The sequence below is a fragment of the Periplaneta americana genome, chromosome 15 (genome assembly GCF_040183065.1).
Source record: "Periplaneta americana isolate PAMFEO1 chromosome 15, P.americana_PAMFEO1_priV1, whole genome shotgun sequence".
Taxonomy (NCBI): Eukaryota; Metazoa; Arthropoda; class Insecta; order Blattodea; family Blattidae; genus Periplaneta; species Periplaneta americana.
Window position 1 is genome coordinate 50,623,389 of NC_091131.1, and position 13,260 is coordinate 50,636,648.

Here is a 13,260-nt window from a genome sequence, read left to right on the forward strand (position 1 = left end):
ATGAGTGTAGCACGAGCAATCGAAGTACTATTACATGCCAGAAGCAAGTTGGACCTGCCACTGTAATTTTATCACTTTTATAGCAGCAGTGTATGTAAACTACCATTAATTAGAATTCTCCAGATAATTTTACATAGTTTTTCAAAGGTCTTCAGAGAATATATCAGAGTAGAGATTAATCCAAAAAATTAGCAGAAATAAGATTGACATTTAACTACTATTTTTAATTATTGTTCTTTTTTCTATACTTAATAGATATACTGTATAAGTTGTATAGTAATAAATTTTATTTTACAATGATAATGATTAATAAAAATAAATTCGTAATTATCAATGTGGATTGAAGGATTCATGTACAATAAAACTGGAGACACGAACTAAATCATTAACTACGTTATTATCTAAATTCAATAACAGAATAAATGACCTTTGAGCATTTAACTATTACCAACACATGAACTTAATTTGCAAAGCAATCATTAGTACAGACTAAATCATCACACCTATATCTGCCTCTGATTGAGGTTCTGGCTGTCACATCTATTTGTGGGCAGTACATTTCACTTGAAGATATGTGACAGAGGAAGAACCTCAAGTTTGGCTAATGAACTATGTTACTAGTCAGCAATGCATGCAATGGAGAGGGAAAGAAACTGGCCATCTTAATATATCATTTCCTGGCTTAGTTACCTCATGAGTGATGCCTTATTGGTATCACGAAGTTCCAACCAGTCTTGGACTGATGACTAAACACACACACACAACATACACTCTTATTGGAGCACATTTAATAATCTCAAATGTTTAATAATGAGTTCATCAGTCATGTTGATTGATTACAGTATTTAATCGTATTTATGGACTCAACTATTGATCAGCAAAAGTTCGGTCTCAACCTTACTCTTTCCCAAACTTCATTCGCATGATCAATCAGAGTCTGTTTTGTCCTCTGTCTTCTTGGTACTCAGTCACAGATCATAACTTCCCATATATGTTCTATCACATTCAATCTGGACTTTTGGGTGCCCAGTCAGAAACTGAAATTTCAGGATGCCATTAAAGCCACAACTTGGTTGTTCTAGAAGTATGAATACTACTACCGTCTGTACAAAATTAATCACAGGTAGTTCATCCTCAGAATAGACTATGCGCACATTAGGAAGTATATATTCTTTTAATGCCTGGATATATTCTGCAGAACCCATTCTCAGAGACATCTGGACTAGGTCTCCAACTCCCATGAAAGACAACCAATCCCAAAATGCAACACTCAGTCAGTCACTTAATTCTTTAGCGATGACATGTTCAGAATTATATTTGGTGTTATCTGGATGGCATAGGAAAATCCTACCATCTTTATTAGATGAAACAATTTTCTTCTCAGACTATATGACATCCCAAAATGCTTGGGACTCATATAATATATTGCAGGGCCAACCTAAAATTAATGTTGCGATGTTCATCAGACAAATTTTCCTTCATAACATTTCCATAAGGAATGTTACTAGCATATAAATGTCTTCTTACAATAGGAACACTACAATGATAATTTAGTTCCCTTCGAATATTAGCCACAGGTTTAAAAGGATGCTTTCTGTCTACATTCAAGACTGCTGTTTCATCCTCTAGTGTAGTTTTTTTTAGTTACCTTGCCTTCAGTTGCGTTTTAAGACCTTCTTCCCTATGATCTAGGAAATTCTATATCCAATAGTTTACAGTCGTCACATTTTGCTGGCTCGCATTTACAATTTCATTTAACAGAAGGTCTGCACCCCACATTCCAAAGATTCATCTATGCACGACTTCAGAAGTATAAGGTATTGTATTTTGTAAAATTAATTTTCAGCCTAGATAAAACAGTCTCACAATATGGCTTCTCAAACAACATGGCATTTCTTGAATTTTGTACTTTTCCTATATCAATGACATGACATGTCTGATAATATTTAAATCACAAATTTTTTCTTTGTTCTTAAATCACTTTTTTTTTGCTCATATTTTATTTTTAGTTTGTATTTAATTTATATTACTAAGTTCTAATCTATATTTTATTAATTTTTCGTCTTTTCATAACAGTTTGAACACAGTACCTACAAAAAAAAATAAAAAATAAATAAATAAATAAAATAAAATTTTTTGGAGAAACAAACTCTGCTCTTATAACAATGGTAATAATTTATTAACTTATATAAAAAAGGATTAAAGTCTATATTTGCTAAAATAACCTGAAATATATTATTTATTTCCTGAAATGCCCACACGTAAATTTATGCCTAAAATATTAAGATTCTCCAACTAACTGTGGGAATCAATCAAAACATTAATAGTGTAAAAAAGGAAAATTGTTATGGATTTTCTCAAAACACAGGTGCCTAGACATTGTCTTTTCCAAACAGACATTCAATTTAATATCAATTTCCGTAATATCTTTGTAAAATTCTTTGGATAATGTTGGTATTTCAAAATACTTCATGAGGTTCAAGACGTCCTTCTTCTTCTTACTGACTATAATCTTATTTGGCAAAGTAGATGTGTTCATTATTTCCTGGTCTGATTTTAATATCTCAACTTCAACATGATCTCCACTGTAGGTGTCTGCCACTGACAGCAGTTAGGCCTACTTTGTTTGACTTTCTTTAAATCCTCTCTCGTTGGGTTGTAATTTTAGAGGGCATGAAAAATAATAATAAAAATCAATTTATCCTAAAAATATTAGTACTGTTTTCATTACTACTCGTTTTTTTAAACATTTTAATATCTTCTTATTAAAATTAGTTTCATTATCACAATTTAAAACTCGGTTTCATTCTCATAGTACAATTCGCGCACTTAAGTTCCATTGTACGAGGATCTTTACTAGCTTGCTGCACTATAAGTAGCCAGTAATTTATTCTTCTACTAATATATATTTTATATTGTTGATCAAAATATAAAATGCTATCTAGTCATTGTATGTTGCGTATTCTATTCTGCTTATAATGTAGATGAGGGTTAATGACTTTTGCTTTAAATAATCGAGAGTGAATGTCGAGTTTTGCAAAAGATCACAGTTTTCATTGCCTTATAACTGCAGCAATAATCAACTGATTTCACAGAGATATGCATAACACGAATCTTAACACGTAACAACCAAAATCTCAATTTTGAAAATTTTGGAGTTTAGTGACTTTTGAAAAAATGCTCCTCAATTGTACATTATACTTCAATATAAACAGCTTCATATGGGTGAATGACGAATAATCAAATATCCGCCATTAAAAAAAAAATACTGCGGCAGTGTTATAATAGCATGTGATTAGTTTCGAAGTTTCCCAATAAGTTACAACCTGTGCCATGGAAGAAACCAATCTCCCTCTTCAGGAATAACTACCATCCACCACAAGCCTCATAAAAATCTCAAAGGACTGAACTCTGGTCTCAAAGGTGAGGTGTCAGATGAGTGAATCTTGACATAGTCAACATATGATCACTTAGCAAACACACTATAAAGTAGCGATAACAGATTTTGAAATTTCTCTTCCAGATCAAAGAAGATAAATACAAACATTAAACAAATACCTTGATCGCGGTTTATACTGTCGACTTTGTCTTCTTGTAGGAGATCTTCTGTTGCTATTATTATTATTGTTGTTGTTATTATTATTATTACTACTGTTGTTGTTGTTACTATTATTACTGGTATTGTTTGTCCTGTTGTTATAATGTTTTGGCCCAGAAGGCGGCGTTCTGGAGCGAGATCTTGATTTTGATTTTGATCGAGTCTTAGAATTGGAACGACTACGACTCCGAGATTTACTGAAAAAAAAAATTACAAAATAAATACAGCTTTCATATCATAGCAGCAAAAGAATATACAAAGCAAAAAAACTGACATTTGAAAACACTAAACAAAAAATAGCTTGTCCATTTTGCATAAGGTGTACCATTGGCAAGAGATCTTATTGGCAAGTGAAAATTTCATCAAATTAACTAATAACAAGGATCTTTCATATTACAAAGAAAATATCCCACACTGGAGAAAAGAAAAAAAATTACTATTGCTTCCAAATTAGTAGAATAAAGACAAATTTGTATCCTGAAGACAACACATTATGTGTTTTGTACGAATTCAGTTCTTTTATCATGCCATTCTATGTAGTTTATTTTCTTTAACTGTCATTTACAACACCTTTGGGTAGGCCGAGACGTAGATGGGAGGATAATATTAAAATGGATTTGAGAGAGGTGGGATATGATGGTAGAGACTGGATTAATCTTGCTTCAGATAGGGACTGATAGCTGGCTTATGTGAGGGCGACAATGAAAGTAAGCTATTTCTACTCCACATAGAAATTTTAAGGTAGCACAATGGATCTATACAAGTGGGTTTGTCCCACTGTATAAATCCACTGAATGTAAAAGCCAGCACAAAGATCAAGTGTATTTAGTGTGCAACATTATTTGGTATGTAGTTATGTTCAGAAAATATATACCAGTATGTAGTACTAACTGGTGCTTCCAGTTAGTATTGCATTTGGATTTGTGTGACAATAAAATATGAGGAACTCTGGACAGAATCTCATACATACATGCATACATTAAAGTTATGGAAAGAGTTAAAAGAAATCTTTCCCTTATACTGTATCATAACTGTTTCTTGTCTTCACAACAAATAAAAGATTTTTTCTACATTAACAGAAATAAATTCATAGGAATTAATTTCTCTTTCAATACTGTATTAAAATTCATATTTATACTCTGATACATTTATATCAGCACAGTACCTTTATATCACAATAATATCTTACCTGCGATATCGCTTCTTAGGAGGTGAACGACTTCTCGATTTTAAACGTATAATAGGTGAAGGTGATTTGGAGCGTTCCCTCAAGCCTTCAAGAATATCATCCTCCTTCTTTTTACGAGCAGCATTCTTTGCTCTATAATACTCGTAGAGGCCTAGTTTCTCCCAGCCTTCACTGTCAACAATCCGCCTGAACAAGTTAATGTACAAGACACAGCACAAATCCACATAAACATGTGTGTCCTCCCTCTCTCTCACAATCCTCTCTCTATAGCACATGCAAATATATATGTACATGCAAATGTGCACACAGACAGAGAAAATAGTACTGCAATACGTATATCACGAAATAAGAATTAAATAAGATGTATAAAAAATAATAAAAAATGCATATAAAGTACATTTAAAACTGTTGGGAATTATTCTTTGAAGAAATCTGACATTCTACAATATGGTTTTAATCAAAATTGTAAGAATTATTTGCTTTATATTTACATTCAGTACAACAGGTATAAACACAAAAACAAAATTGCATTGAGATCAGTAACTGAGTTATACAGAGAGAATGTCTATTACAGAATTACAAAAATGCTTTATAAATATAATACATACAGTGTGACTTTAAAACTTTGTAATTTCATTGTCCATAAATTTAATTTATAATTTTAAAAGGAATATTCATAGGGAACACAGGCTGCACAGAACTGGACCAAGTCAACACGCTTAGTCTGTGATGTAAATGATAATTCATTTCCAGTGAAAACTTCAATATGGCGTTCAGACTTATAACAACACCAAATTGGAATCTTCACTGTAAATGAATCATCAATCATCATTTACATCACAGACTAAGTATGTTCACTTGTTATAGTTGTATGCAGTCTGTGTTCCTGTGATTAAATAAAAAATAAATTGCCATTAAAGCCTGAAAACAGGTAAGATATATGAGGTGGTAGTATAGGAGGAGGTGAAACGAAAGATATGGTGAAACATAAAAAAGGCGTAACTACAATAGTAGGAAAATGAAGAATAGATAAATGGAAGGAAAACGAGAGAGAGAAAAGGTATGAGTAGAACAGGATGAAGAGAAAAAGAGAAGAAAAGAGAAGAGAGAGAGAAGAAATAAAAATAAAAATGCCTCTAAAAAGAAGAAAAAAGAAAAGAAAAGGGATGATGAGAAGTGGGAAGGAGAAGGATTATGAGTAATAGGGAGATGTGGAAGTTTTATAAATTGTTTTGGAGATCTTGATACACTTTGGGCAAACCTGACGAAAAAGAGGTTCAGAAAATTTCACTAACTAAATGCTGCTGCCAAAACAGACAGCATGAATTTTTAACTTTAGATATGGTATATCTTAATGTAGCCAAGTGGAGATGACTAATGTCACTAGCAATACTTTATACTGCTAAAATCCTGACATATTTATTTTATTTCCAGCAACAGCACAACTTATTGGGATCATTATAATGAAATAAAGTTGAAAGCATAGGAATCGTCCTGGATAACACAGAAAAAAAAACTAACATACCTGCAGCAGGGAGCAAACCTACCTATCTCTGGGTCGGTCATGACAAGGAGGAGCATAAAATGCTTCCACAGCTGCCAACAGGCGGTCACTAGGTGGGGCAGGAGGAGGCAATCTGATACTATCTGGATCCAATGGCTTGTACTCTCCATCTTCCAACTGCAAACATAGGATTGTCATTCATGTCCTACATCATCTATTTTTATAGTATACACGGCAAAAAATAAATAAACAGACAAACTCTGGAAGATTGCATGGTACACCAAAACAGTTTTTTATAATGTCATATTTTCCTGTGAGGCATTGTTTTGCGAGGACACCAGATCTTAATGTAACACAAATCATTACCATCCTTTATTTCCTTGCGAATCTTACAAATTTGCACACCACAATCACTTCAAAAAAGCTTTAAAAGTGCCTTCATTGACCTGTACACAAAGGTTACATTGGCAGGTCACGGACTATCTAACACTGTGAAAGACTGTAAGATTGTAGTGAATTTCCTCTGCTGCTGCAATTATCTACGCCAACAAATCTTCTTCTGCTTCAAATGGGATTGCAAAAACAAGATCGTGCATCTCTCCCCACAAAGTAAAGAAAGGTCAAATCAGGAGATCGGAGAGGCCATGGTATCAGATCACCTCTGCCAATCCACTTTCCTGGAAATTGTTGATTCAAGTACTCATGCACATGATGAGTAAAATGTGTCAGCACTCCATTGTGCAGGAACCACATGCATCGCCTGCTAGTGAGTTGCACGAGTAACATGGGAACAAGACAGACAAATGTTAGGAACATCCTTCGTCCAACAGTTCTGGCAATGCTGTCACAAGATGATGATGATGATGATGAAGATGAAGAAGGGGAAACCCGGTGCTGGCACGTAGCCTATTCCTGCCAAATAGCACCAAGGAGGTCATCAGACTTAACGTCCCTGTCCAACGGACGGATCACTATCAAAAGTGATGACATATATGCCTTCTCTTCATATGCACTGCAGAGAGATTTGGGATTTAAATATTGGTGAACAATTTAGTGATTAGAAGTTGTGCACCACCACCCCTCTTAGTACCAAGGTAGAAATTTTATACGAACATTTCTGACACTGTCTGAAAGCAGATGTGCTATCACAGAGCCAACTCAACAGGCCAGATCCAACGAGTAAAATTCATTTTCATTCATATCTTCTATCTGAAGATGGTGGAGCCAACCTTGAGAATGACATGAACTCTATATTCTCCAGGAATAGACAAATCTGGTACAATTCTAAAAAATAGTTTAGACGATAAGTGAAACACAAGCATCACATTACCTTAATGAGGGGCACCATAAGCCCTGCAGGAAGCTCGAAGTAAGGAACGCTGGGCATTAGCTCATCCAACGCAACTTCAGGAGGTACCTGGTTGTTCAATGGAGGTAGTGGAAATCCTGGAGGCGGTTTACTAAGGTCAGGAAGTTCCAATCCTAAGATAAGAACACATCTTTGTATTACCTCCAAAAACTCATTTCACTGAGAATATTATTCCATCATTACTCATTATTACTAAACTTCTCATAAACATGACTACACACATCTTGACAGCTAGCAGCATGTGTAAACCATGAGTGACAGTGGCTAAAAAGTGTTCTAACATCGCATGTTTTAGAAGAATCACGTTTTATTTATATATTTCGTCAACAAAATTATATTATTATTACTGAAGTTGTTTCTATTTCCATAAAATCAGAATCCTATTTCATAATTATTGTATGTTAGGTAGTGTATCGAAATGATAGCCATCCAAATCTTGGATTTAAAATATCGGCATCCTAATAAATTCACATGAACAAAAAAGAAAATGTAAATTAATGTTAGAAAAATACATAATGAAATTTAAAAAAAATAATATTCTGCGACAAGATGTGGTAGCTATCAAAACAATACAAATTTATTGAAAATAAATAATATACACTGAATATTATAAAGATGAATAGGGATGGTGATTGATGATGTTCAATGAAGATTTTAAAATGATTGATGCAATTGTCTGAAGAGTCTTTTCAGGAACCTTTACTTTTCTGAGGATCTCCAATGTAAATTTGGAAATTATTCCTCGCGCACCAAACATAAGTTCAATGACATTCCAATCTGAATATTATATTTATAGTTAATTAATACAGCATCATTGTGTATAACTACAGTAGCTTAAAGCAGTGATTCTCGAGTAGGGGATTACGACCCTTTGGGGGTTCGTAAACGAAATGATGATGATGATGATGATAATAGTAATAATAAATTTTAAAAGTTTTTCTATAAAATTTAAACATTAGTCTATTTCGCGTTACATAAAACAATTCAATTGTTTTCTTTTTAAATTCATACGAAATTTCTCATTACCATATTCTACATTTCTATGCCAGGGAGGCAGCACTAAATTAATGTGAGAAAATGGAAGAGGGGGGGGGGGGGCTCATCATCAAAAAAGGTTAAGAAACACTGGTTTAAAGAAATCACAACATAATATGATCTACTGAAATATTACATGAGATAGAAATGCATATTTAAATTATAAATATCCTATTTTAAGTACACTTCATCTTATAATGTCACTAGACATATATGCAGTGGAAATGATATAAGTGTGCAGACTGAAGGGAGGACAGAATACATTGAAATAAATAAAACACCTATTTTGTAACTAATTGTATGGTTAATTGGAAAATTAGGCTCCAAGTCTGCATAGTTTGGCATCTGTGAACACACACAAATTTGGTCTAAATAGTAGAATTTCACTGCAATAGAGTTGACACACTTCCTAATGACAGGAAATTATGATACGTGTTAATCATTTTATTTAATTTGCAAGAAGACGTCCATTTTATTTAAAAACTCCAAAGAGATAAATCATACCTTATCAGTTTCTCTAATGATAAGAGTAAAAATCAGATCTGTATGGATAGTACTTATCAAGTAAAACAGTGTTAACATTTCGGTGAAAATTATTGTTTCTAACAAAAGTATTCATTTGGGAATTTCCTTGTTTTGTCAAACTAAAATTAGAAAATAATGAACATGAATCTAAAAATGAAATCCTAACCAAGTAGAAAATCAAGGCAATAAATTGAACACTTTTCAGAGAGTGAAAAACCATAATTCCATCATAGAAAACAAAATGTCGAAGGAATAGAAGAAACAATTACAAACACAGCAGCTTTAAGTACCGTCATTTCCCATAACTATGGTCCACGATACAACTATTCCAAGAACATTGTAACATAGACCGTTCGTAGATAGCTGCAGTGACTTGACTTCAAACTACAGTACAGCAAAAATATAGATAAACAAGGTACTACGTTACGGAGTACAAAATTTGAATCGACCATAGTTGTGTTCCAGGACCATAGTTATGGGAAATGACGGTATACTAAAATGTAAGGTGCAGAAGAAAAGGACCATTATATGCTTAGTCGAATGTCGAATTGACATAGTTAAGCAAATTTTGCAGAAAGGCTTGATAGTTCTGGAATGGAAAGGGGGGGGAATACTATGGAATACAATTTCATACAATGAAGCAAATACAGTACTGGAAAAGATCATATAGTAGTCAAAACCAGTGCCTGGCAGAAGTTTATAAACCCGTTATATCAAAACACTCCCTCCATAATAGTCCGATAAAGACTTAGGGCAGCTGAAGACAGAATCTACAAAAATACATAGATTTAACCATCATTAGTCAAAATATCTGGCCTTGGAATATCAAGGCCAAACAGGTTATTACCAGATGAGCAGTATTACACCTGAAACATGGAACTTCTTCTCAAATATCAAGATGTGTGTGACGTTTCTCTGGTATCAATGAGAAATTACAGGCAATTTCAGAGCTCAAAAATACAACATAAGACAATACTACATGCAGTTGACTAAACATGCAATGCCAAGCTTCAACACTCATATGAATTGTTACTGGCAACATTTAAGCTCGTCAATGAAATATGAAAAACTGCAAGACAGTGTTAATCACCCCTCTACTGAAATAAGGGAAAGAGCCTATAAAAATTAATTCATATCGACCCATCTCACTCACATCATACTTCGGAAAACTCGTGGAACACATTGTCAATATCAAACTTACAAAGAGACTGAAGAAACAGAACTTAATAAAAAACAATTTGGGCACTTAAACCAGTAGTGAAAGGTGCTCTTCAGTGCCAATATTATGATTAATTTTTTCAAACATGTTGTTGTTGTTTTCTAATGCCAGGTGTTTGACAATAAAGTCATTTGACCTCTTCGACTCCAACATTTTTCAAAGAATATTGGAGTGAAAATGGCAAGTTGTAGCCGATTTAAGTCAACACCATATTTTAACGTTTTGGTGGCTACTTCATTCACACACAACCCCCAGAATGTCTGGAGGACCACACCTGCTGTTGGTCGACGGGTCCACTGGACCTAGCTGGGAAATCTTGTTGATTTTTTTCAAACATATGTTTACATAAAAAGCATTGGAAGTTTTAATTTTAAACGGCATCTTGAATTAATTCCCATATAATATTTGTTGGCACATTGTAAGACATAAAACAGTTATAACAGTGTCATCCATATAGTTTACTGTTTACCACCTAACAGAGATGACATAACAGCAAAGCAAACTCAAGAGAACATTATCTCTAGTTTAATACTGTCGACAATAAAATTATCACTGAACACAAGAGTATATTTTAAGCATGCGCACACATACATGAAAACAATTTCTAGTCCTTGTTCATGGACAAGCTGAATTCATTTTGTATTTTTATACTGATGTAATACTGTAACTTTGCATAAATATTTCCAGAAAATTGTGCAATCAACAATGTTTCTTCTTATACCAATAGATTTCTCATAAAAATTAAATTTAAACTGAGAAACATCTGTTTACTGTACAAATGATTATGTAACACGAAACTTAGAACTATTTTTATTTCTCCCTAACTGAATTCTTCAAATTCGGTTTACTCTTAGTGCTACTTCTCTGGTGACAAAAATCAGAATTCACGTTACCTGGTGGAAATGCTGGCAGGTAACCTGGAGGAGGCTGACTGAAATTGATTTCTGGAGGTCCATGACTTGGTGCTACTGGAGGCCCATGCTGGGATGGTGCAGGTGGTGGTCCATGCTGAGGTGGACCTGGTGGAGGTCCATGTTGTGGTGGACATGGAGGGCCATGCTGAGGAGGACCCACTTCATTTTGATGAGGTGGAGGCGGAGGAGGAGGTTGCTGTGTTGCTGTCATCACTGCTAATGCCGGAGGTGGTGGCTGCTGGGACTGTTGCTGCTGCTGTTGTTGCTGGGGCTGCAGGTGTGGTGGCTGCAGACTCTGGGGTTCTATCACATATTTTATGTCGTTATGCGCTGTTTTATTAAGCTATAAACTACTACACTTGATACAACAATTATTGTGAATACCAAAGTAAAAAGAAGTAAAGTAAAAGAAGGTAAACCATTATCTGAATACATACCATGTTGTTGGTTTTCCAATAAGAACTGGGTTAAAAATTCTTGTAATTCAAGCAATATTGTGGTGAACATACATTGTATTTGGGGCAGGTTTTCAAGGTCCACTTCAATTTTTCTTACCATATTTAGATCATTTCTTCACTAATAATCATCACTGTTGGTGCAATTTAGATCTACCTGCACTTGGCATAGGCAGCATACTGTTTATACCTTTAATACATTCCTTCCAGAGAAAACTTTAAAATTTGCCTGAAGCTTTTCATTGGAAGTAAAATTACGTAAATAATTTCTTTGAGCACAAACTTTCCATGAGAAATACTGCCTATGGCCACTCTACCCCATTATCTTGTGGCTTAGTTATCTAATGAGTGATGCCTTATTAGTGTCGCTGTCTTCAGACAGTTGACTAAACAACAACCATTTCATTTGATACACGACTTATGTAAAAAAAAAAATCAAGAAAAAAATCATTGTTATAATGCTATAGCTGACAATAGTTTTTCCTTATCCTTCTGAGCTCTGAGAGTATAATATACTATATCATACTTCATACATGATTATGGTATAAGATGTATGCGCAGAGATCCGAAGTATAGTATAATATACCTGCATTTGTGCCTTAACTGTAACTTGCAGAATTGTAGATTTATATTGAACTTTAAAAATAAAACAACAAATGTCTCAGGACTCTGGAGGTTACATTTTGTATGATGGGAAAAGTAAAAATGAAATAGAGAAAAAAACAACAAAACTAGCAAAAACATAAAATGTTATATATTTACAATAATTTGTTAAAATAGTCTGTTCACTATTTAACTGAAAGAATAAAATCAAGTTTCTCCAATAATAATTAATCTACAACTGTTGTGATTTCCCAATTGGTTAAAGAAACAAAATCAATTACTGTACAGCAGTAATTATTTATTTATAATTATTAAGTATTACATCTGCAGAAAGATAAAAAGGATGGTCAAATTGAAACCAAAGGCCACTGTAAACTGCAACAAACTGCCATGGATTAATTGGTTAGTTACCATTGCCTATGACAGTTAAATCAATAACTTTTCCCAAATGCTCTGGGTTTATTTACTGTTCATATTCAATTTGTGCAACTCATAAATGTATGTCGATAGGCATCATTATTTATATAGAATTCTGTGAACTGCTGAGATTTTCAATCTCCATATTCCCACTCTTCTATCACAGACCTCCACAACAGTTATTGATTATCCAGAGTTGAGAAGTAAGTAATGATAGGTTTGACAAATAGCAGAGTTTTGCTTCTATTCATTTTTATATAGGAAAAAACTAAATTCTTTTATGCAGTAAATGTATATGGGGAGAAAGCTTCCTCACACAATGAAAGCCATAAAAGAATTTTTTCTACATAAAAACCTATCACATCTCAGCCTGCTTTGAGTCCAGAAGCAACATCATAACCATTACATTGTCGAAGACAATGCTGAAAAGCT

General features: G+C 33.8%; 1 protein-coding gene across 5 annotated transcripts in view; it reads right to left on the minus strand.

Moving 5' to 3' along the window:
* scaf6 (SR-related CTD associated factor 6) overlaps nucleotides 1-13,260 on the minus strand; it is a 45,034-nt gene that overhangs the window by 18,367 nt on the left and 13,407 nt on the right. For 4 of the 5 annotated variants that reach the window (XM_069847177.1, XM_069847176.1, XM_069847178.1 and 1 more), the window contains exons 8-12: nucleotides 11,333-11,656; nucleotides 7,622-7,773; nucleotides 6,335-6,468; nucleotides 4,788-4,973; nucleotides 3,559-3,795 (exon numbers count right to left, since the gene is read on the minus strand). In XM_069847177.1, the coding sequence (XP_069703278.1) occupies nucleotides 3,559-3,795; nucleotides 4,788-4,973; nucleotides 6,335-6,468; nucleotides 7,622-7,773; nucleotides 11,333-11,656 (1,033 nt within the window). The remainder of the gene's footprint in view (nucleotides 1-3,558; nucleotides 3,796-4,787; nucleotides 4,974-6,334; nucleotides 6,469-7,621; nucleotides 7,774-11,332; nucleotides 11,657-13,260) is intronic. The other variant, XM_069847180.1, reaches the window with a different exon arrangement.